General features: G+C 38.5%; 1 protein-coding gene across 2 annotated transcripts in view; it reads left to right on the forward strand.

Moving 5' to 3' along the window:
• LOC126163027 (integrin beta-PS-like) overlaps positions 1 to 27199 on the forward strand; it is a 258145-nt gene that overhangs the window by 87972 nt on the left and 142974 nt on the right. For both annotated transcript variants that reach the window (XM_049919898.1, XM_049919896.1), the window contains exon 7: positions 11052 to 11216. In XM_049919898.1, coding sequence (XP_049775855.1) covers positions 11052 to 11216 — 165 coding nt within the window. The remainder of the gene's footprint in view (positions 1 to 11051; positions 11217 to 27199) is intronic.

The raw sequence follows: 27199 nt of genomic DNA on the forward strand, positions 1-27199 counted from the left end.
CATTTTATCACAAATGGTGCTGTTTTCAGAAGAGTAGAAATGGGTACACAATCATAATTTATGCTACTCAGTGGCCATTGAATATCCAATGGCAAATGGAACACCACCTCCATGCTTCCAGGGTAGGATAGGCCAGTATTTCATAACTTATAATCCAAAACCCTCTTACATATCAAACAAGGGACTACGCAATGTGCCACCATTGCCATGTAGTGAACTATGACGTATCGTAACAGGTAGTACAGTGTGACTGGAGCTCACATGTCATGCAGTTATAGAACAGATAGCGGCTCTAAACATTACAATACTTACACAGTGTTTATTGCCAGGACATCTGCCTATCATCTGGAGAACAGAAATGCAAGTGATGATGAATGTTGCAACCACAGAAGAAAAAATTGAAATGATCCTGATTTGTGGAGAATGTAGGAGAAATGTTGAGGCTGCTGTTGCCTTGTATGCCAAGTGTTTACCAGAGAAAGCTCACTGTCATTCATTCTTTTACAAGGTTGTTAATGCCTTTATGTCTGATGGCAGCCAACATACAGACCAGCAAAAGGAAACAAAGTTAACATGTTAAAGGAGGAGTTAATGAAATAGCTATACTAGTGACAATGCACCACAGCCCATGGATAAGCACCCAGCAATTATGCCATGATTCCGGTATGTCCGTAGGTAGTATTGTCACAATATTGCATTGTCATAAGCATAATTTATACCACATGTCACTGCATCAAGGTCTTCATGACACCAATTTCCCTAACTGGATATTGTTTAGTGAATGGGCACATTATCAAACATTTTTGGAATAGGAACTACTGGTACTACTGCAGGATGCTGGCCTGGATGTTCGACAACATATGTGGTTTCAGCCTGATGGTTGCATGGCTCATTACACAACTGAAGCATGGGAAGTATTAGAAAGTGGATCAGCAGAGGTGGCCGTATTAATTGCCCCACTAGGTTGCCAGATTTGACATCGCTGGATTTCTTTATGTGGGGATGTTTAAAAGATAATGTGTACCAACAAATGCCAACAGGCTGTGAAGACATGGTTGACCAGGATTTCTTTATGTGGGGATATTTAAAAGATAATGTCTACCAACAAATGCCAACAGGCTGTGAAGACATGGTTGACCACATCAGAAACATCTGTGCTGACATTCCCACATATATGCTTCTGTCCTGTGTATGGCCATTTGAAAAGCGGATCACTGAGTGTATTGAAGTTGACAGTACTATGTTTGAACATTTACTCTAATTGGTAAAGTTGAGCAGCGTTCGCCTCAAGTCACGGTCATAATGGCGTGTCAAGTAGTCCCCTGTTCAATATATTGGAGGAATACAAGGTTGCAAATGGGGTTTCCAATTAGAAGTTATGAAATACTGGCCTGCCCTACCCTTGCACCATGGAGGTGGGGTCCCATGTGCCATTGGATGTTTAAGAGCGATTGAGCAGCATGTTGTAAATTACTGTTGTGTACCCATTTCTATTCCTCCGATTAATGGCCATATGTGGTGAAATGAGGAAAATGCTTCAGACAAAATGTAATCTGTGATAAAAAATTGGGTTGCCCTCTGCTACCCAAGCAGATCTGATTTGTAGTTTTTGAGGTACTTCAATGTCTTCAGTTAAAATGAACAATGTGTAGAGTCAGCCTTTCATGTAATAGGTGATGCTTGTGACTGGCCTGGAGTAGGTGGTAGTGGGAGGATGTATGGGACAGGTCTTGCATCTAAGTGTATCACAGAGATATGAGCCATGAGGCAAGAGGTTGGGAGTAGGGGTGGAGTAAAGATGGACAAGGATATTCCATAGGTTTGGTGGATGTCGGAATACCTCTATGGGAGGGGTGGGAAGGGTAGTGGGTAGCATATTCCTCATTTCAGGAAACAATGAGAGGTAGATGAAATGCTGTCATAAAATGTGATTCTGCTGCTCCAGTCCTGGGTGGTACTGAGTCATGAGAGGAACACTACTTTGTGGCTAGATTATGGGAATTTAGGGGGAAGTAGGTGACTGGAGGGACAAGGCATGGAAGATCTGTTTTTGAAAAAGGCTGGGATAGTAATTTTGGTCTGTGAAGGGCTCAGTGAGGCCCCTGGTATATTTGGAGAGGGACTACTGGTCACTACAGATGTGATGGGCACAGGTAGCCAGGCTGTATGGAATGGAATTCTTTGTATGGAATGGGTGGCAGCTGTCAAAGTGGAGGTATTGGTAGTGGTTGGTAGGTTTGATAGGAATGGGCATACTTTTGTAGCCAGCTTTGAAGTGGAGGTCAACACTGAGGAAGGTGTTTGTTGGGATGAGGAGGACCATATGAATTGCATGAGGGAGAATGTGTTTGAGGTTTTGGAGGAATGTGGATATTGTGTCCTCACCCTTGGTCCAGATCACAAAGATATCACTGAATCTGAACCAGGTGAGAGGTTTGGGATTGTGGGTGAGGGGCACTCCCCTCATGCCTTAGTATCACCAGAACTGGTGCAGCTGAATCACATTCTCCATCAAGGCTTTGACTACCTCTCGCAGTTTCCTGAGGTGAGGAACATCCTACCTATTATCCTTCCCACCCCTCCCATAGTCATATTTTGCTGCCCACTGAACCTATGCAATATCCTTGTCCATTCCTACTGTGCCACTGCCCCAAACCTCTTGCATCATAGATCACATCCCTGTAATAGACCTAATGCTAGACCTGTCCCATACATTGTCCCATCACCATCTACTCCAGTCCTGTCACAAGTATCACCTATCCCATCACAGGCAGGGCCACCTGTGAAAGCAATCAAGTGATCAAAAAACTAAGATGCAACCACTACACTGTGTTCTACATGGGCATGACAACCCACAAGCTGTTTGTCCACATGAATGGCCACCAACAAACTGTGGCTGAGTGACGTCTGGACCACACACTTACTGAACATGCTGCCTAATGCATTGTGCTTCACTTCAATGATTGTTTCACAGTCTATGCCACTGGACTCCTCCTACCAACACCAGCTTCTCTCCTTCTTGACCCCCTCACCCCTCCTGACAGCACCCAGCTGCCCCTCCCTGCCCCACCATGTTCCTGCATACTCGCACAAGCAGCTCTACACCCTCCTCAACCCCTACCCTGCTATCCCTTCCCTTCCCCACACCAGCCTCCTTCTTACCACCACCACCACCACCACCCAGATTGCTTCTTCCATCAGGTGCAGTGCTCACAGTCTGGCTTCAGTGGCCATTGACAGTAATCATGTGTATATGAGTTGTGTCGGTGTGAATGTGTGTGTGTTTTCCATATTAGAAGAAGGCTTTTTGTCTGAATGCTCATGTGTATAGCAGTCTTTTTGTTGTTCCTGTCTCCAACTCAAAATCCTCTACAACACAAGAGAAGGAGTCAGTAAATAGGGTAGATTGCTCCAAGTTTTTGGATGTAGATGTTGTTGAAAACTTTAACTGGAAGAAGAATGTTACTGAACTTCTGAAATAATTAAGTTCACCTTTTTTTCTGCAGTAACTCATCACTTAACAAGGAAAGTACTGATTACAGAGAAGTGAGCAGTAAGAACAATATGTGCTGTTCCCACATGAACTACTTGTAGGTACCTCTTCATGGAGCTAGGCATTTTAACTGCTCCATCACAATACATATATTCAGTTATGAAATATGTGATAAATAATAAATTGAGAAGAAGAGTGGTGTCCATACCTACAACACTAGAGGGAAAAATAATATTTACTGCCTATTATTGAATCTGTTAGTGGCTCAGAAAGCAGTTCAGTATGCAGCAAGAAAAATTTTTGATCATTTACTCAATAACATTACTTGCCTGTTAGGTAGGCTGAACCTGACTTAAAGTAATCTCTGTTCCATTGATGAATTTTAACTTAAAAACCTGGTAGGAAGAAGAAACCACTTATTTTAAGTGTTGTTGCATGAGTAGGACTAAAAAATTGTGTGTTCATTAATGTTAACACTAATCATGTATACATATGCTGACTCATTCCACATCATTTCAATAAAAGAAAAGAGAATCATTCAAATGATCTCCAGAACATGTAACTAACTGACTTACTTAGCAATACTGTAAATGCTGATGACTATATCACTCATCTTGGCTGCATTATGGAGGCAACATTACATGATTTGACTTGGAAGGAACATTCAACAATATGGGTATTAATTTTCGTCTCAGTTAAAGTGATGATGTGTGACCAACATATTTTAAGATTTTAGTAAAGCCCCCCCCCCCCCCCCCCCCATGAACCATGGACTTTGCTGTTGGTGAGAGGGCTTGCGTGCCTCAGCGATACAGATAGCCATACTGTAGGTGCAACCACAACAGAGGGGTATCTGTTGAGAGACCAGACAACCATGTGGTTCCTTAAGAGGGGCAGCAGTCTTTTCAGAAGTTATAGGGGCAAAATCAGGAAGATTGACTGAGCTGGCATTGTAGCATCAACCAAAACAGCCTCGCTGTGCTGGTACTGTGAATGGGTGAAAGCAAGGAGAAACTACATCTGTAATTTTTCCTGACGGTATTTAGCTCTACTACACCTGCATCTACATCTATGTCTACATGGATACTCTGCAAATCACATTTACGTGCCTGGCAGAGGGTTAATTGAACCACCTTCACAACAACTCTCTGTTATTCCAATCTTGTGCAGTGAGCGTAAAAAATGAACACCTGTATCTTTCTGTGTGAGCTCTGATTTCCTACTTTATTATGATGATCGTTTCTCCCTAAGTAGGTCAGCATCTACAAAATATTTTTGCATTTGGAGGAGAAAGTTGGTGATTGAAAATTTGTGAGAAGATTCTTCCACATCTTCAAATATTTTTGCATTTGGAGGAGAAAATCAGTAATTGAAATTTTGTGAGAAGATTCTGCCACAACAAAAAATGCCTTTGTTTTAGTGATGTCCACCTCGAATCGTGTATCATTTCAGTAACATTCTCTCACCTATTTCACGATGACACAAAACATGCTGCCCTCCTTTGAACTTCCTTGATGTATTCTGTTAGTCTTATCAAGTAAGGATCCCACACCACGCAGGATGGACAAGCATAGTATAGGTAGTCTCTTTAGTAGATCTGTTATATTTTCTAAGCGTTCTGACAATAAAACGCAGTCTTAGGTTAGCCTTCCCCACAACATTTTCTATGTGTTCCTTCCAATTTAAGTTATTCATAACTGCAATTCCTAAGTATTTAGTTGAATTTAAGGCCTTTAGATTTGACTGATTAATCATGTAATTGAAGTTCATTGCATTCCTTTTAGCACTCATGTTGATGACGTCACACTTTTCATTATTTAGGGTCAATTGTCAATTTTTGCACCATACAGATATCTTTTCCAAATTGTTTTGGAATTTGTTTTGATCTTCTGATGACTTTACTAGTTGATAAATGACAGCATCATATGCAAGCAACCTAAGACGGCTCCTCACATAAATCATTTATATTCATAAGGAACAGCAAATGGCCTATAACACTGCCTTGGGGAACACCAGAAATCATTTTTGTTTTACTCAATGACTTTCTGTCAGTTACTACGGACTGTGACCTCTCTGACAGGAAATCATGAATCCAGTCACATAAGCATCACGATATTCCATAGGCATGCAATTTCACTACAAGCTGCTTGTGTGGTACAGTGTCAAGAGCCTTTTGGAAATCTAGAAATATGGAATCAATTTGAAATCCCTTGTCAATAACACTCAACACTTTGTGTGAGTAAAGAACTAGTTGTGTTTCACAAGAACGATGTTTTCTAAGTCTTTGTTGAGTGTCTGTCAATAGACCACTCTCTTTGGGGTAATGCATCATGTTCGAGTACTATATATATGTTCCAAAATCCTGCTGCATATTGATGTTAATGATATGGGCCTGTAATTTAAGGAATTACTCCTACTATCTTTCTTGAATATTGGTGTGACCTGAGCAACTTTCCAGTCTTTCGGTACAAATTTTTTGTCGAGCGAACGGTTGTATATGATTGTTAAGTATGGAGCTATTGTGTCAGCATACTCTGAGAGGAACCTAACTTATATACAGTATGGACTGAAAGACATGATTTTGTTACATGATTTAAGTTGCTTCACTACTCCGAGGATATCTATTTCCACATTACTTGTGTTTGCAGGCTGTTCTTGATTCAAATTCTGGAATATTTTCTTTATCTTCTTTGGTGAAGGAAATTCAGAAGGCTGTGTGTAGTAACTCTACTTTGGCTGCACTGTTGTTGATAGTATTTTTATTGCTGTCATGCAGAGAAGGCATTGATTGTGTCCTGCCACTAGTATACTTCACATACAACAAGAATCTCTTTGGATTTTGTGTGAAGTTTTGAGACAAAGTTTCATTGTGGAATTTATTGTAAGCATCTAGCATTGATGTCTGTGTTAAATTTTGAGCTTCTGTAAAAGATTGTCAATCTCGGAGATTTTATCCGTTTAAATTTGGCATGTTTTTCCATTGTTTCTGCAGGAGTGTTCTGACCTGTTTTGTGTGCCAAGGAAAATAACCTCTGATGTTTGTTAATTTATTTGGTATAAAACTCTCAATTGCTGCCAATACTATTTCTTTGAATTCAAGCCACTTCTGGCCTACGCTTACGTTGTTAATTCGGAAGGCGTGGAGATTGTCTTACAGGAAGGTATCAAGTGAACTTTAATCTGCTTTTTTTGAATAGGTATAGTTTTCATTTATTTTTGGAGGATTTGGTGGTTACAATATTCAGCCTCACTATGACAACCCTCTGTTCACTAATCCCTGTATCTATCTTGATGCTTGTCATTAGCTCCAGATTACTTGTTGCTAAGAGTTCAAGTGTGTTTTCACAGCCATTTACTATTTGTGTGGGCTTATGAACTAACTGCTTGAAATAATTTTCAGAGAATGCATTTAGCTCAATTTTAGATGATGTTTTATGCATTCTTCTGGATTAAAATATGTATTTTTGCCAACATATGGAGGGTAAATCAAAGTCAATACCAACAATAATAGTATGAGTTGAGTACTTGTTTGAGATTAAACTCAAGTTTTCTTTGAACCTTTCAGCAATTACATCATCTGAATTGGGAGGTCAATAAAGTGATTCAGTTCATTGTGCTGCATTCTATGTAGGCATGACTACCAACAAGCTGTCTGACATGAATAGTCACCACAAACACCAGCTTTTCTGAACTGCGCAGGTGGGAACTTTCCCTGCAATACATCCTATGTTCCCATAAACTTCCTGGTCTCAAACTTTGTTAGTTCTGTCTTCACCCATCCAGCCCCTTCCCTCTTCCGATTCCAGCACTACACAGCCGTCATTCCACCACCATACCCAGTCTTTTTATTTTTCTCCCTTTCTGCTGCCCCCCCCCCCCCTAATCCCCACCCCTCCCCCTCGCCCCTGCCCTCTGTCTCTCCGTCTGCCCTGCAGCACTTCAATGTCCCACTGTCCACTGTCCACTGTCCACCACCTGCGCCATACTCCTCCCCACCCCAGCCTCCTCCTTACACCCACCCAGTCACCACTCTAGAAAATTTCCTTCTCATAATCGTTATTGTTTTATTCTGCTGCCAAAAATGACCTCTGCCCATACTAGGTCATGGGAATGATCTGCTTCAGTTTTGTGATAAGATAAACTACTTCTAACAGTAACAAACACACAACCACCAGCTGTGCTTATCCTATCCTTTCAGAAAACCGTTAGGTTTTTTGCAAAAATTTTGGCTGAACTTATCTATGGCTTTAGCCCAGTGCCTAAAATGATCTGAGCATCAGTTCTTTCTATTAACACTTGGAAATCTGGTACTTTCCCAACATAGCTATGATAATTTACAATTGTTATATCGATGGTTTCTGTATCTATGTTCTTCGTGTGTTTGGCCTGCACCACTTGAGACTGTAACCATTTCTGTGTTTTCTTGAGACCCTCTAACCTAAAAAAACCACCCAGTCCATGCCACACAGCCCCTGCTATCCATGTAGCCACCTCATGGGTATAGTGGACTCCTGGCCTATTCAGTGAACCTGAAACCCAACCACCCTATGGAACAAGTCAAGAAATTTGCAGCTTACACAGTTGCAGAACTGTCTGAGCCTCTAATTCAGACCCTCCACTCTGCTCTGTATGAGAGGTCCACAATTGGTCCTGTCAACAATGCTGCAAATGGTGAGCTATGCTTTCACCTTGCAAGAAAGACTGGCAGCTCTTACCACTTCTGTCAGCCACTCGAAACCAGAGAGAATCTTTTCTGATCCAAAGTGACACACATTGTTGATACCAAAGTGAGCCACCACCTGCAGTTGGCTGCACCCTGTGCTCTTCATGCCATCTTGAAGAAACCGTTCCACATCTGGAATGACTCCATCCAATATGTGCATGGAGAGCACTTTGGATTTCTTCCCCTTCTTCATAGCCATGTCCCTCAAGGGCCCCATAATGTGCTTAACATTGGAGCTCCCAACTACCAATAGTCCCACCCTCTGTGATTGCCCGGATCTTGCAGGCTGAGAAGTTTCCTCTGAAACAGGACAGACAACTGCATCTGGCTGAGCAACAGTGTCAGCCACAGATAGCACCTGGAACTTGTTTGTCAGACTAACCGGCGAGACCTTACTTGTGCCCCTTACTTGTGCCCTTTCACCGCCAGCCACACCCTGAGGTGACCTCCCACTCGACCACGTGTGAGGGGTCAACTTCAGTGCAAGAAGTAACTGGGTTGCCCACCAGTGAGGACCGATCAGAGGACTTGGATGTGCTGGACACCCATTGGATCCCCTTGGCTGGCCCACAACAGTGAACTGCAGGTTCAAGCTGTGAAACCTGGAACTGAGAGCGAAGTGTCACCAGCTCGGCTTGCATCCACATACAACAGTCACAGTTCCTATCCATATTAAAGACTGTGGAAAACTACACTACTAAGACAAATGGACTATCAACACATGCTGCAAAAGTTTAGTGTAGACCCTGAAAAAAAAACCACAAAAACTGTGTCTAATAAATTAGATTAATATGCAGAGATTCAAAAACCAAACTACAGAAGCACTCAGGTGAGACTAAATAATCTGCTTCTGATTAGGAACCTTTCATATGTCACAAAATTGTTTTATTTTCAAACCCAAACAAAAATGCAAGAACTGTGTCTATTAGATATTAAATTAACACTCAGAAAATCAAGAATAAACTATCAAAGCACACAGATGAAATTATATGATTTGCTCCTGGTTAGGAACTCGTGAAGTCACAAAATCGGTTACTCCCCTGTTGCTGCTTCTGTCTCGGCCGGTTGCTGCTACCATATAACTATTTGGTTAATTGATGATGGCATCCTCTTGAGTAAAATATTCCAGAGGTAAAATAGTCCCCCATTCAGATCTCCGGGCGGGGACTACTCGGAGGACGTTGTCATCAGGAGAAATAAAACTGGTGTCCTATAAACAGTTTAGGCAAGAAGAGAATAGAAACTTTTGAGATGCGGTGCTACAGAAGAATGCTGAAGATTAGATGGGTAGAAAATGTAACTAATGAGGAGGTACTAAATTGAATTGGGGAGAATAGAAATTTGTGGTACAACCTGACCAAAAGAAGGGATTGGTTGCTAGGACACATTCTGAGGCATCAAGGGATCACCAATTTAGTATTGGAGGGAAGTGTCTGGGGTAAAAATCATAGAGGGAGACCAAGACATGAATGCAGTAAGCAGATTCAGAGGGATATAGGTTGCAGTAGTTACTTGGAGATGAAGAGGCTAGTACAGGATAGAGTAGCATGGAGAGGTGCATCAAACCAGTCTTTGGGCTGAAGACCACAACAACAGTGATAGTTTCCTATGGTAGTTATTGAAGACTGCATACATATCTTTTCTGATATGTAAACATATTCCAACCAACATTTTCTCATCTCTACCCTCATACTTTCCTTTGCACACATTTGTGATACATGCTATTCTTAAACATTAGCTTTAATTTTATATGCTTATTTATTCATATGTACTACTAATATACCACCACCCATCCCACGTAACCCGTCATTTGTGTGAACAGTTATGTTTATTCCAAAGATTCCTGTGCTATCTGTTTCTACTTAGTATTGAATATTATTTAACACATTCAGATTTTCAATAGTGCTTCAAACTGTGAACATTTTTCCCTAAACTGATTTTATAGTTGATTACTTTTATCTTCTCTCCTATTAAAAGTATTTCTTGGAGACTGTTATGAGTATCTTGTGAACCTTTGCTGGAATATTTACCCCGACTGAATGATATCAGATATCTTGATTATGACGTACTTAAGAATCTAATTTCAGGATGTATTGGCCTAAGAGCAGTTTTTCTTACCTTCTTTGTTTGACTCTTCTGTTTACTTTTATTGTAACACTTATTTTTAAATTTTACCTAATTACTGGAGTTTGAACATAAAAGTAAATTTCTAACATAAAGTAAATGCTCCTAGATACTTTTTACAGCTTATGTCATGTGTGTTGTCTCTGAAGTAAACATATTATAGAAAATATAGGTAGGAAGAAAATAAAAGCTTTTGTTCTTCTGGATTCTTTAATAAAATTTAGTTCATGTTCTCCATTTCTGTGTGTCAGTGAGTGTGAGTAATTAATAACAATATGGAAAACATAGATTTCTTCTCAACATATGTAGCAGATATTGAGTTGCAGATAGGTGCAATGAAAAACACTGCTAAAATATTAAAGCTCTTGGTCAAATTCTTCTTCCGCAGTAGGAAATGCGCACATACACACAGGCACAACTCTCACACACCTGGTCTCTGTCTCATGGTGCTAGGGAGCCTTAGCATCCTCAGACAATGGCCTGTGTGTGTGTGTGTGTGTGTGTGTGTGTGTGTGTGTGTGTGTGTGTGTGTGTGTGTGTGTTGTATCAATTTACTATTAGTAATTAATATGAACCTTGCCTAGTATGCTGTGTATGTCTCAGATTTATATGATGTCCTTACTTTTATAGTCTTTTTTTCCTAACATGTTATTAATATATCGAAGTAAATGTTTCATCATGTAATTTTATGTGTCACTCCTGTGATTACAGATAAATGAAAAAGCAAAGGAAAACAATATAAACATAATATTTGCAGTAACAGAGCTACAGAAAATGATCTATGGAAATTTGTCACAAAGAATACAAGGATCTTCTTATGGAATATTAGATGACAAGTCTGACAGTGTGATAAAACTTGTGCGAGATCAATATGATGTAAGTGAATGATCTCATGAAATTGCACTACATAAATAAGCCTTGTTTCAGGTATATTTGAAAGTTTATGTAGTTATTTACTTTTTATCTGCTGATCACTTTTTTAGTGATATTAAATGTGCCAGGGTATGCATACATGAGATAAAAAACATTTAAGATTTATATAAACAAATCTGGAAGCACGTTCATCACTGAAGTACAGGATGTCTAACATTTTTGACATTGATTTAAAGTGTGAAGTAGACTTACAAAGTTCCTACTTCTTTTATATGAGGTGACTTACTTGAGATTTGCAGCCAATCTTCTTGGCTGGCTAGCTGGCTGCTGGAAAACTTTCTTGACTTCTTCTCTGTAGAATGATGCTAGATAAGGGAATATTTAAGCCTCTCTCTCCACTTGTGCAATAAGTAGATATGTGAACTTTATTTTTCATCAACTAACGGTGTATTTGATCTCCATACAGAATAAAATTCTCACTTTCCGCATACATATATCACTTCCAGTAAGTCACTCTCTCTGTCCAATGTCTAAAACAAATTTAATCACACTTATAAAAGAGTTGGCTTAATAACCATGGCTGTACTTCAGATGAATCATAAAATAGGTCTTGCCTCTAAGAAGGCTGGATTAAGAGTTTACAAGATTACTTTTTCAACTGTTCTTCTTTCACATAACAATAGTCAATGACACAATAGGCACAGAGCTGCATAAAAACTCCATGGTTCTTCCTCTAAAACATCTATGGATTGCTCGACCAGTACTTGTCAGTGCTGTTTGACCTCAGTGACTACTTTCTTCTTGTGACTGATTTTAAACCTGCTCACACAAACATGTGACGTGCAGTAGGTAGGATTTTACCATCGCACACTCACATCTAGAATATCGTGTGTTCGAGATGGTAGAAGGCTGAGTGGTTCTAGAATTTACACAGAAATTCTTGATTCACTACAAGTATTTTATATTTTATACATAATCATTATAATATCATTCATAATAACATTTCATATCTTAACAATATACATTTTTTACATAGGTTTATCTATGTATCTCTCCTTTCTGTAACAATGATTTTTATTTTACTTTGACATTAAGATATGAGCATTTACTCATGGTTTTAGTCAGCTTCTCTAATATTTAGGAGTTGTGAGGACTTTTTCTCTTTTCTTTATCTTCTTTTTCAATCAAAACCTTCAGGTGTTTATGACACATGAGTAATCTATTTTCTGTTCATATTTTTTTGTACTACATTTTTCCTAATATGTACTATATTCACTTTTCTTGTAGTTTGTAGTTTTGAGGAACTCTGGGTGAACTGAAAGTGTTCTTTTGGACACTCATTTATTTCTACAAAACATAATAATGCTAGTCGTTCATAGAATATATACTTTCCAGAATAATTCCTACAAAATTTGTGACTTTTGTCATGATACTGTCCCCTTCTCCTAGGATCAGCACCTATTCCTTACTTGTGGGTTGACCTTATGAGAGCACTTCCTCTTTCCATTCTGGTAGGTATAAAACATCCCTCTTTTTTAGGCCACAGGTCATCCTATCTTCACGTAGGTATGCCTGCCCTTTATAATTAGTGAATGCTGGGTATGCCCCCTTATTCTTTCTGAGTAGGCCTCACAGTTCATTATCCTAGTATACATTTCTATGTTTAGCAAAATCAAGTATTTTCTGGTATAGATATAAATCTATCTTAAGCTTCACATTTATTCATTAATACATAATTTTCTCGCCAGAGTCCTCCTGTACTTACCAACTTCTATACTTTCAGTAGCTACTGTGTCAACATGTACTATTCATGTCCCACTATCCTTCAGTTCATTAGAGTATTTATTATACTGACATTTCTTACTGATCATCATGATTAATGTTCTCTCCTGCTTTTGTTTTTTCTCTTTGCTCATACCTCTTTCTTAGTTTATATACACCTTTTCTTACGTATATTCGATGTAGAACCGTCATAGCTTCCTATATATGTGTGCATATTTCTAGATGTACCCACATTTTCCTCTACAACACTTGGCAGTTCTCACATCGTAACAGGATTTCTAGTCTGTAATTATATGTTTGTGTCTAAGTGAATACTGGTGTATATGTGTATGTGTGTTCGTTTAGTCTGATTCTTTGGCCGCCTTATCTAAAGATAAGATGTAGGTTATTAGAACCACATAAATAAGGAAGGACTTCAGTGATAGAAGTTTTTTGAATATGGAAAGAGGGAAAAAATAGACAGGTCCTCAAATGAGAAGTAAGAAAGGAAAAAATAGATGTGGATGCAAGGATCCAAGAAGAGAAAGAAGATAGCCCTAAAGACAGGAAACCCTTCCCACCCCCCTTCCCCAGGATCCCTACCTCTCAGGTACTTGAATGAGACGCCAGAGGAGGTTTGGAATTAAATCGGCTCCTACAGAATGGACTTGTCCCACCTTCACCGTCAAAGTCCCTGAAGGAAATCCTAGCAACCCTATGGTAACGGCAAATGATGAAGAATCAGGCACACTTGCTTGTGAGGGTTGTTTGAAATGTTTGCTGTGTGCTGTGTGTTTTGTGTTAGTCATGATTTATCTGTTCATGTAAATCATGCTCTTATCTATAATACCCACCCTTTTCAGAATTTTATACAAACCTTCCCATTTATATCGCATCTCATAGAAGGTATAAAATACTCTATACAAAACAGAAAATCTCTATACTATAGTATAACTGTTGTATTTTGTTGAGAAAAAAAGCTTATTTATTCTCAATAAAGTTCAGGTGCTGACAAAAAGTGGTGAGTTTGGTTTGCAGATACTTAGATTTATGTCTGAATCTCGAGACACTGTTTTCACAAGAAGTCACTCGACCAAGGATCTGCTAAAAACACGTAAGATTAAAAGTACAAGTGTTGTGACTCAAAATAAAAAACAGAGGTAAACATAACATTATGCTCATATATGATGTTGATTAATAATGTAACACAAAACTTCTTTTTAAATACATTAATCAAAAGAATTAACTTGAACATTTTCCCTTGTTAAATAGAAATCAACAAACAGGCAAATCCACAAAACAAAACTGAGTTTTACAACAGTCCCATTTGATTACACAATGTCTTCATTTGTGTCATGATGCCCACTACCTGCTCTTCAGGTGGAATGTGATAAACTCTATTCTTCCTTCATAAAGTTTGTCACAAATATAGAAATGCTTGATGGCTATAAGTTTGGTTTGGTGATAAAATTCTGGATTCTCTGCCAACTTCACTACTGCTGAACTGTGAATTTGGAGAAGTGGAATTTCAGATAATCTTGTTGTTTCTCCGAATAGATGAGTTAACCAAATAATCTCGTTGACAGCTTCTTTTGTGGCAACTAGTTCAGCTTCAGTTGTAGATGTTGCTACCACGGTTTGTTGCTGACTTAGCCATGATATCACCCCTCCTGCATAGTTGATGACTACTGCAGATGTTGATCTGCCTGTTTTTGAACAGCCTCCAAAATCTGCATCATTGTAGCATTGCAGAGTTGTGCTCTTTCCTCTTGATTTGTATGTGATTCCATATTCAGTCGTTCCTGATGCACAACAAAAAAAACCTTTTTACTCTTAATATGTCTTGTTTGGTGGGATTCTCGAGAGATCATGACAGAACACTTACACTGAAGGCTAGGTCTGGTCTTGTCCCAAGCATCAGATACATTAATGCTCCAACTGCTTCTCTATATGGAAAAGACTGTTCTACCATGTCATCTTTCCCTGACTGTGAAACATCTGTAACTTTCAACATTGGGGTAGAAACCCTGAAAAATTGAAACATTTTAAAATTCATTGTGCATAAGCCTTCTGGTGTATCTTGACACAGCAATCCTTTCCATGTTCAATTTGCAGACCTAAATAATAGTCTGCAGGTGCCACTGTGATCTTGAACTCCTTTTGCAATTGTTGAAAGAAAATGCTCAAATCATGTGAATCAGTGGCAGCTATCAACCTGTCATCAACATACAAAATTACCAGAACTTCTTTGCCATTTTTATTTTGAATGTACAAGCATGGATCTGCTTGGCTTACTCTGAAATCTAAACTGAGCAAAAATTCTCTGAATCACTTGTTCCAGCATCTTGGTGTTTGTTTTAAAGCATAGAGGCTTTTCTTCAACATGCAAACTCTGTTGGTACCATTTTCATAGCCTATTGGTTGTGCCATATAAATTGTTTCCTCAAGTTTTCCATACAAGAAGGCTGTTGACACATCAAACTGTCTGAGATACATTCTTTTAGTTGCAGCAACACTCAGAATAGACCAAATCATCATCATTTTTGCAACTGGACTAAAAGTTTGACTGTAATCTACACCTTCTCATTGACTGAAACCCTTGGCAACCAGCCGAGCCTTAACTTTTCCGATCTGACCCTCTTTATTTTCTTTTCAGTTGAAACACCCACTTACATTGTATTGCCTTGGCACTCTTCGGTAAGTTTTCAAGCTCCCAGGTTTCATATTTGATCAGAGATTCCATTTCTCTGTCCATTGCTTCTTTCCATTTGATGCTGTCTTCACACCTAAGTGCATCCTTATAGGTTTCGGGAACCTCAGTTGTGACAAAGAAGTCTTCTGTTGTAATTGAATAATCATTGAGGTATTTTGGTCTCTTTAATCATGAACAATCTCTTAACTTCACTCCTATTTCCTCTTTGCAAGTTTCCAGAATGTCATCATCAAAGTCTGTGTCTGAACTAGTTTCATGCTCCAAACTATCTTCTGAGTGTGTATTTTCCTCACTCTCTGATTGATTTTTAATATAATCTGGTCCTGCAATGTGCTTTTCAACATCTTGAAGTGGTAGTGTAACTTGTTCAGTACAGCATCCCGGTTTTTCTTCAAATTGCACATCTCTGGACAGCACAATTGAATTACTTTCTTTTATCCAAATCCTGAAGCATTCATCACAATCATAACCAATGAGATGTCCTTTCACAGCTTTCTTGTCCATTTTCCTTTGCTTTTAATTTGGAATGTGTGCACAACATGTTGAGCCAATAATCCTAAGATGTTTAGTTCGAGGCTTTATCTGTTCCCATAACTCATAAAGACTGACACCTTCTACATATGACTCTCCTGTCCTATTCAAAATGTAAATTGCTGTGTTAACCAGTTCAGCCTATATCTGTTCTGGATAAGTGACATCTGGATTTAATACTTAAGTGTCCTGGCCATCTCAACAATGGTCCTATTATCCCACTCACAAATACCGTTTTGCTCAGGAGTATAGTTAGCAGTCAATGGCTGTATTATACCATTTGAACTTAAGATGGATATAACCTCTTTGTTATCAAACTCCTTGCCATTGTCACTCAGCATCTGTTTAACAGAGTACCCCAATGCCTTTGTATGTGAGAGAAAATCTTTGAGAATTTTACTCAACTCTGATTTTTTGCAGCAAAATAACCACAGCGAAACTTGGTGTAATTGTCTTTGAACAAAATGAGGTAACATTTTTTCTGGAATGAGTCATGAAAAGGTCCACACAGATCAAATGATGTCAACTCAGCAGGCATTGTTGACTTTTCTCTAGTTCCAAATGGTAGATGATACGTTTTCTCAAATTTGCATGGTTCACAGATCTCTGCCCCTTCCTTAACATCAATGTTAAATTCATTTTTGAGTTTTGTTTTAACATGATGCTTGTCTTGATGACCCCATCTCTCATGATACAGTTGAAGTACGTCAATTCTATCTTCTACTGAAAGATTCACAGTTGCACCCTTCTCTGGCACTAAGGGCTTAATTTCTGCTTTGTATAAAGTGCCACCAACTTTACAATTTCCACACAGTCTCACTCTACCACCAATTGTCAAAGAGCAATATGTAGAACTGAAATATGCTATTTTTGTTATGATCTTGGGCAGCTAAAACAGAAATAAGGTTTTTGGAAATTTTTGGTATATACCAGACATCAACCAGGGTCAGGTCTTTACATCTGCTGCCAACTTTTGACAGAAACTGAATTTATCCTCTTCCTGTTGCTTCTAGAGACTCCTGTCCAGTGGCCTTTATAGAGCAGAGATTGTTGAATGCTTCAAAGCTGACAAAGTAATCAGGATTATTTGTCATATGTTTCATTGTGCCATTGTCAATCCACCAATTGTATACATCCACTTCTAATTAACAAGCCTTGCCACAAATAGTAAACAATGCTACATTCATTTCTACAGTTTTGTCCATGTTTTTCTGCACAGTTGTATCTTTAGCTGGTCTTCCAACAGCAATCCACTTCTTAAAATATTTGATGCAGTGGCCCGGTTCTTTGCAATAGTTACATTTTCCTTTAACTTTGAATTTTTATTTTGTTTTATACACCTTATTTGACTACTAATGCCTCTTGTTCAATTTTGTCACTACTCTTTGTGAATTTCTCTCAAACACGCATGATTGTTCCTTTAATTCATAAAACTTTTCTTATCATCTTTTGTTAATAGCATCCAACTCGATTTAAAGGACTATGTAGGTAGACCATGTAAAACTTTACATACCAATATCAGATCAGGTAGCACAGTCTCTCCCTTTGCTTTAAGCCCATTTTTCAGTTCATTCCAGAGACTTGTTAACTTCACTATGTGTGTGGAGATGTCTTCTCCCTGATTCCAATTAAATGCAAAGAAATCTGAACAAATCTTGAACAGCTGGTCCTTTGATGATGCTTCAAAATTCTGCTTCAATGCCTCCCATTCTTCATGAGCAGTTTCTTTGTCCATGATCTTCTGATACACAGTATCTGTAACTGCACTTGTAATCATTGACTTGGCATGACTGTTCGATTTACAATAAAAATCTGACTTGGATTTATGATCCTTTATTGCTGCATCATTAGCACTTTCAGACAGTGGCTCACGTTTTACTGACTTGCCATCAATTATGTCTAAAGCTCCTTCATGAGAGTCCATTGGATCTCATATTTTTCTCTTCCACATTGGCCAGTCAGTTTCACTATTCAGTGGCTTGATATGTTTTACCAGATCCATTTCAACTCTAAAGCCAAAAACACACTCTCAAATACAAGTAAAAGAAAACTGTATCTGTCACTTTTTGCACTCGTTTTTACACATGTAACTGGGGCCCATAGCCTGTTGTATTTTGTTGAGGAAAAAAGCTTATTTATTCTCAATAAAGATTAGGTGCTGACAAAAAATGGTGAGTTTGGTTTTCAAATACTTAGATTTATTTCTGAATCTGTAGGCACTGTTTACACAAGAAGTCACTTGACCAAGGAGCTTCTAAAAACACCAAAGAGTAAAAGTGCGAGTGTTGTGACTCAAAATAAAAAACAGAGATAAACAAAACATTATGCCCATATATGATGTTGATTAATAATTTAACACAAAACTTCTTTTTAAATATGTCAATAAAAAGAATTTACTTTAACAATAACAGTTGTTCAGCTAGTCACATCTTATTATATTTTCCATAAATATAATAATCTATTCAGTTTATTTTGTCTAGATATCACTTCTTTTTGGTGATTTTCTTAAGTTGTTCTCTACTTTATAGTCATATTCAGTTTTCTAAGCAGTAAGACTCCAGGACAGTTCTAGATTTTGAAGGATAGGTGGCAGAATAGTTTAAGATTTTAAAGGAATTTGGTGCAGAAACACCAAAAACAACTCGGGATCCAACAGTCGTCACTCCACCTGTTAACTCAGAATGTTAACGTCCCTGGGGGATATACAATTTTACATATTTTATGTTGTACTTCCCCTTCTCTGATCCAGTTGTGGGATCTACTAAAAATAATGTCTTAGGATGGATCACCATTTGTACTCGGTATGGTCCGTCATAATTTTGGAAAAACTTCTGGGTCTCTTTCTTCAGAGTTTAGCTTTGAAGATGTTGTTTTATAAGGACCAAGTCATCAACTTGCTACTGAGGTTCTACAGCTTTTTTGTTATGCTTACTCTTTGTTGCACTTTCTCAACTAAATTCTTAGAAACTACTTCCTGATTTACTTCATAATTGATACTCAGTTGTTTAGGCCAATTAAAACATTTAATTAGAGGTTCTCGTATAAAAGTTTTGGCTATAACTTCTAAAGGTGTCAACCCAGTCAATAAATGGGGTAAATCATTTAGGATAAGTTCAAAGTCTATAATTTTTGTTGCCCACGAAGTATGTTTTTCATGGCAGTAAGTATCACATAATTTTACAATTTCCTTCCTTACTCATTCACATGGGTTTGATGATGGGTTATAATTGGATATTAACACTTGTCGAATACCTTCCCATGCTAGGAATTCTCTAAATTTGTTACTCACAAATTGTGGTCCATTATCCGTAAGAAACCGTTTTGGTTTACCTACTTCTAGGAAGTATTGTTGTGAACAGTGTCTAACCATTTGTGTATTTGCTTTTTTAATAGGATATAGTTTAACATATTTTGACCAGCTTTCTGTGATAACCAAAATATATGATACCCTCCCTTTCCTTGTGGAATTGGTCCAAAAAAGTCTGCCACTGTGAGAGCATGTAATGACTTAGGATTAATAGGATACATTTTGTATTTCACATGAGTATTATTCTCTTTCACTTTCCGGCAAATTTCATAGGTTCTAATCAAAGATGCTATTCTATGCCCTAGCTTCTTAAAACAATAAAACTTATTCATATGGGTTATACACTTTTTGATTCCGAAGTGTACATATCCTGTATGAAAATACCACACAAGTTCATCTTCTATTACCTTCGGAATGTATACGCGCCAAAGCTGTGAGGTTACACTTTTAGATTAGATCAGTTTTTGTTCCATAGATCCATGCTGAGGAGATCCTTGTGGATGTGGAACATGCCAATTTTTTATTTATTTATTTATTTATTTATTTTAAAAAAGCTGAAATAACAATACTAATACTATGAATGTATACAATACATCATTTGTTTCTATTAAAAAATTCATGAATGGAGTAGAAGGAGTTGGCCACAAGTAAGTCTTTCAGGCTCCTTTTAAACTGGTCTTTATTTGTAACTAAATCTTTTATGTTTGCTGGCAAATTATTGAAGATGAGTGTTCCTGAGCAGTGGACCCATTTTTGAACTAAAGTAAGTGCTTTTAAGTCCTTGTGCAGATCATTTTTGTTCCTGGTATTGTATGTATGAACTGAGCTGTTTGTTGGAAAAAGATAGATATTATTTAGGACAAATTTCATTAAGGAGTAAATATACTGAGAGGCAGTAGTTAGTATACCCAGTTCTTTGAAGAGGTTTCTACAGGACGTCTGTGAATTTACTCCACAAATAATATGTATTACGCACTTTTGGACCCTGAAAACTTTTGTTTGACTTGAAGAGTTACCCCAGAATATTATACCATATGACATTATGGAATGAAAGTGGGCAAAGTATGCAAGCTTTTTCATTTTTATGTTACCTGTGTCTGCTAACACTGAAATTGCAAATACAGATTTGTTAAGGTGTTTCTGCAGTTCTGTGGTGTGCTCCTCCCAACTGAATTTATTATCAAGTTGTAATCCTGGGAATTTAAGACTGTCAACCTCTTCTATCTGCTCTTCTTCATACTTTATGCATATGCTGGGTGGAAACCTATTACAGGTTCTGAATTGCATATAGTGAGTCTTTTCGAAGTTTAATGTCAGTGAGTTGGCTTTAAACCATTTATTAATGTCCATGAAAATATCATTAGCAGATCTTTCTAGAACTACATTTGACTTACTATTTATTGCAATACTTGTGTCATCTGCAAACAAAATGACCTCTGCTTCTGGCAGTGTAACTGATGAGAGATCATTAATGTACACAAGAAAAAGCAATGGCCCTAAGATGGATCCTTGTGGGACACCACATGTAATTTCTTCTCATTCTGATGATGACTGATGACTTAATTCACTAGTCCCTTGCACTGACACCCTTTGTTTTCTGTTAGCAAGGTATGACTTGAACCATTTTGCAGCACTGCCCGTGACACCATAGAATTCTAATTTATTTAAAAGGATGTTGTGGTTCACACAATCGAATGCCTTTGACAAATCACAGAAAATACTTGCTGCTTGTAACTTGTTCTTGATAATATGTTATTTGTGGTCAGATGGTTGAGAAGCTGCCTGTACATTGCTTTTTCTAAAATTTTTGAGAGTGCTGGCAAAAGTGAAATCGGTCTGTAGTCTGATGGTATATCTTTATCCCCTTTCTTGAATAGAGGCTTAACATCTGCATATTTTAGCCAGTCAGGAAATGTCCCAGTTATAATTGACTGGTTACACAAGTAACTTAGAATTGTACTAAACTCACAAGAACATGCGTTAATGAACTTTGTTGATATTTCATCGTAACCACTAGAATGCTTTGTTTTTAAAGATTTTATTATGGAAGTTATTTTTTTTGGTGAAGTGAGTGACATATTCATGTACCTGAAGCTATTTGTAAAGGCTAGTTTCAGATATTCAAAGGCATTATATACTGATCCTGACAGTCCCATTCTGTCAGTAACGGATATAAAGTACTTGTTAAATAGATTTGCCACACTATGCCCATCGGTTACTAATGTGTCATCTACCCTTAGTGCTATTTGCTCCTGTTCCTTTCTGTTCTACCAGTCTCTTCTTTCACTATATCCCATATTGTTTTTATTTTGTTCCCTGACATTGCTATCTTCTTCTCATAGTGCATTTGTTTAGATGCCTGAATTTATCTATCTCCCCAAAACAAGTTGTGATCTATAACTTTCCATTTTCCTAATTGATTAGGAGGTAATGAGTTCTGGATACACCTATAAAATATTTCTGTGAAATAGGGATCATGATGGATATAATCTGTTATTCTTTGAGCCACTCTAATGTTCGGATATTCTGCTGACATAAAATTAATGGCAAAAATAATGCCATGTCCTTCCATACATTTCAGTTCTTCTATTCCTATGGGTAGCCTCAATAATGCATCATATACTATATTTTCAGACCCTTTTACATTTTGTATCTTGATATCGTACTCCTGTAGCAAAAGCATCCATCGCATTAACCTACTATGTAGTAATCGACTACTCATTAGAAATGATAAAGCTTGATGATCTGTATAAATTTGTATTTCTGATCCCCATACAAATGTTTGAAATTTTTGAATACTCCATACAATCGCCAATAGTTCCTTTTTGGTATCTGTGTAATTTAGTTCATGTTTATTTAGACTACGGCTAGCAAATGCTATGGTTTTGTGTTCTACATTATTTGGATTCCATTCTGCTTGGAACTGTTTGGCAGCATCACCATAACCAGATGCATCTGTCAACAATTTAAATGGTTTGCCCATAAGTAGATGATGTAATATGGGTAATTCAACAAGCACTCTTTTAACGTTTTCAAATGCAGCATTTGCACCTTGATCCCAAGTCCAAGGTACTCCCTTGTTTAACACACGTAAAATTCTTGGGTCATTTAGCTCTTGCCCTCATATGTACCATCGATAGTATCTGACCATACCTATAAATCCTTTTAATTGTCTTACATCCCTGGGGTGCGGACATTCTTTGATAGCTCTGATGTGTTCTGGGTCTGGTATAATTCCCTGTATCCCTATAATATGACCTAAGAACTTCAGTTCTTGGTATGCAAAAAATTATTTAGACAGCTTCACCGTAATACCTTTCTCTTTAAATTTTTTCAGAGTCTTGCACAAGGTAGACACTGTTCCTCCCAAGTAGCTGATATTATTAGGATATTGTCTATGTATATTATCAAATCCTTCAATAAATCTCTCCCTAGTGCTTCATCTAACACACGTATAAATACAGCCACAGAGATATTAAGTCTGAATGGCAGTACATTGAAATGATATGATTTCCCATCAAACAAAAATGCTGTATACTTTTTGGATTCTGGATGTAATTTTATTTGCCAATATCCCACAGTCAAATCCATTGTGCTAAAGAACCTTGCATTTTCAAATTTGGGTAACAATTCATCAATATTAATCAGTCAGTCTCTCTCTATCTCTATATGTCAATTCAATGTACAAGCATCTAAAACTAATTGTACCCCACCTGTAGCTTTCTTTACCACGACTAGAGGATTATTCATTTTGCTGGAACTTTGTTCTATAATATTATTATCAATCATTTTGTTGATTTCATCCCTAACTGCTTCCTTCAAACTCACTGGTATTGGATATGGTTTACAAAATAATGGAGTGTCATCCTTGATTTTGAACTTACACATGTAGGCACTGATGTTTCCCGGACAGTTGGAAAACACTACTTCATACTCCATTAAAATTTTATATACATCTTGCCTTTGTTGATCAGTTAATATTAAGGATTCATTAATTTTGTCTTGTATATCAGTTCTATGTGTTCCTTGATCTACATTATTGATCTCTGGTGACAATTGTGCTTTAGCTGTTAATCGCAGACACTGACACTCATTTGTTTGTTTTCCAATGTAACTTTCTGTCACAAATGGTGTCCAACATCTATTGTCCCCTCTAACAAAACAAAGAAGATTTTCGTCAAAGTATAAGATGACTTTAAACTCTAATAACCAATCTAAACCAAACAACATATCTCTATTAATGTACTCAACTACACTCCTGGAAATGGAAAAAAGAACACATTGACACCGGTGTGTCAGACCCACCATACTTGCTCCGGACACTGCGAGAGGGCTGTACAAGCAATGATCACACGCACGGCACAGCACACACACCAGGGACCGCGGTGTTGGCTGTCGAATGGCGCTAGCTGCGCAGCATTTGTGCACCACCGCCGTCAGTGTCAGCCAGTTTGCCGTGGCATACGGAGCTCCATCACAGTCTTTAACACTGGTAGCATGCCGCGACAGCGTGGACGTGAACCATATGTGCAGTTGACGGACTTTGAGCGAGGGCGTATAGTGGGCATGCGGGAGGCCGGGTGGACGTACCGCCGAATTGCTCAACACGTGGGGCGTGAGGTCTCCACAGTACATCGATGTTGTCGCCAGTGGTCGGCGGAAGGTGCACGTGCCCGTCGACCTGGGACCGGACCGCAGCGACGCACGGATGCACGCCAAGACCGTAGGATCCTACGCAGTGCCGTAGGGGACTGCACCGCCACTTCCCAGCAAATTAGGGACACTGTTGCTCCTGGGGTATTGGCGAGGACCATTCGCAACCATCTCCATGAAGCTGGGCTACGGTCCCGCACACCGTTAGGCCATCTTCCGCTCACGCCCCAACATCGTGCAGCCCGCCTCCAGTGGTGTCGCGACAGGCGTGAATGGAGGGACGAATGGAGACGTGTCGTCTTCAGCGATGAGAGTCGCTTCTGCCTTGGTGCCAATGATGGTCGTATGCGTGTTTGGCGCCGTGCAGGTGAGCACCACAATCAGGACTGCATACGACCGAGGCACACAGGGCCAAAACCCGTCATCATGGTGTGGGGAGCGATCTCCTACACTGGCTGTACACCACTGGTGATCGTCGAGGGGACACTGAATAGTGCACGGTACATCCAAACCGTCATCGAACCCATCGTTCTACCATTCCTAGACCGGCAAGGGAACTTGCTGTTCCAACAGGACAATGCACATCCGCATGTATCCCGTGCCACCCAACGTGCTCTAGAAGGTGTAAGTCAACTACCCTGGCCAGCAAGATCTCCGGATCTGTCCCCCATTGAGCATGTTTGGGACTGGATGAAGCGTCGTCTCACGCGGTCTGCACGTCCAGCACGAACGCTGGTCCAACTGAGGCGCCAGGTGGAAATGGCATGGCAAGCCGTTCCACAGGACTACATCCAGCATCTCTACGATCGTCTCCATGGGAGAATAGCAGCCTGCATTGCTGCGAAAGGTGGATATACACTGTACTAGTGCCGACATTGTGCATGCTCTGTTGCCTGTGTCTATGTGCCTGTGGTTCTGTCAGTGTGATCATGTGATGTATCTGACCCCAGGAATGTGTCAATAAAGTTTCCCCTTCCTGGGACAATGAATTCACGGTGTTCTTATTTCAATTTCCAGGAGTGTATTAATAGTGTTTGATGAAATAATATATTTCCAATACTGTAGTTCACTTGAGTTTCATATTTCACAAGTTTACTTTATGTTCCTGTTATACCAACTATGTACACTCCAGTCACTGACAGCAGTGGTAAGTGCTGTTTATTCTGTACTGAGTTAAAGAATGTGTTTGAGATGAGTGATACCTCACTCCCTGAATCTATAAATATGTTAACCTTGGAATTTTCCACTGTCCCTGCTATTATAAATTGGGGTTATTAGTGGCTAAACTTGGTTCTTCAAGCTGCAACCATTCCTTTGTGCATATTTTGTGTGTAAAATTATCATACTTATATGGAACAAGGCCTCCTAACATATCTCCATGACCTGGGCCCTGGCCCTGGATCCAGGTCAAACAACGTTTTCCTCATTACTACTAATTATGGGTTGGTTACAGTAACGAGGTGCTACATTCCCATTTTGTGTTCTTTGATTACTTGGTACAAATTCTTGGGAATTTACTGGATCTAAATTTGAATGTGCATGCTTCTTTTGATAATTACCGTTACAACTTTTCTTATTGCACTGGTGTACTTCTGCTAAGTTTGACGCATGCCTAATAAAATTATTTCCGCTATTCTTTTTATAGTTCAAATTTTCACTTTGGTGTAAAGTTTCATTAGGTCCTTATTTATTGCATCAAGTGCATCAACAAAAGACAACTCTTCTACCGTTTTCCAAACACTACATAAGATGTCTTTTCTCGCATAGATGGGCAATCGTCTAATTAAAATACGTATCAATCTCTCTTCTTCCATTGGCTTATCTAAATACTTTGTTCATGTTAAATGCCAATCAAAATATTTCTTCATAGTACCCCAAGTATTACTGTAATATTTTGGGTACCATAGATCTTATATCAACTTTTCTTGGGCACTGGCAGACCAGTATTTCTCTTTAAATTTCTTTTGAAAGTCCTCCCAAGAGGAAAAATTCTCAATATTTACCATTCCCCATTCTGAGGCTTCTCCTAGAAGGTACCCCACAGCAAATTCGATTTTCTTAGAATCTTTCCAATTTTTTGGTAATGCTTCGTTAAACCTTTTTAAGAAATGGATCGGATGTACATCTCCGTCCAGCTTAAATTTAGGGAATTGTCTAGATAACCCTGAATTACCACCCCCACCCCACCCCCACCCCCCATTGTAAATCAGTCACAGCTTCACTAGTTAACACCACATTAGGTGACGTTACCCTTTTTTCTACTTTATCCTGGACAAGCTTGAATTCTCTCCACAAGTCGGCTATACCCTTCTTGGTATCACTAAGTTCGGAAGACAGCATAGGTGATACGTTTCCGGAGGTTATTCTCTTGGTAACTTTTCAATCTATAATTTCTTAAAGTTGTTCCTCCAAACTACTCACATTTATGATATCAGAGTTCATTATTTCCTCTTTGAAATTTCTTTCCACATTACCTACTCGTGTACTGACACCTATAATTTGCGATTGAATAATCGGTATTAATTCATTATTCTTATCTACAATTGCTTTCAAATTATTCAATCCCTGCTTTACAGCATTAAACTTAGCATAGCACACATTTTCAAAAGATCCTAATTTCGGATTCCATCTGTCCTCAATGTTAAATTCTAACCTTTTTGATAAATCTTGGAAATTGTCATTCTGTTTCTGACTAAGGTCAGTAAACATTTGATTTACATGAATGGTCAAGGAATTAGTCAATTCATCCTTTAAGTCTATTTTTTAAATTCTCTACTCTACTATTATAGGTGTCAAATTCAGTCTTAAGAGCACCCATGCCTTCGCATAGATTACTAAATTCTTTGCTTTGTGAGTCAACTTTGGCATTTAGCAAACCTAGATTCATCGTTTGATTATCTAGAGTTTCACTCTGGGCATTCAAAACTTCACTATGGGTATTTAAATGTGAATTTAATGAGTTTAACATAAGACTCTGAGCATTTAAAGCTTCACTCTGGGTACTTAATTGAGAATTTACCA

The sequence above is a fragment of the Schistocerca cancellata genome, chromosome 2, assembly GCF_023864275.1.
Source record: "Schistocerca cancellata isolate TAMUIC-IGC-003103 chromosome 2, iqSchCanc2.1, whole genome shotgun sequence".
In the NCBI taxonomy this organism is placed as follows: Eukaryota; Metazoa; Arthropoda; class Insecta; order Orthoptera; family Acrididae; genus Schistocerca; species Schistocerca cancellata.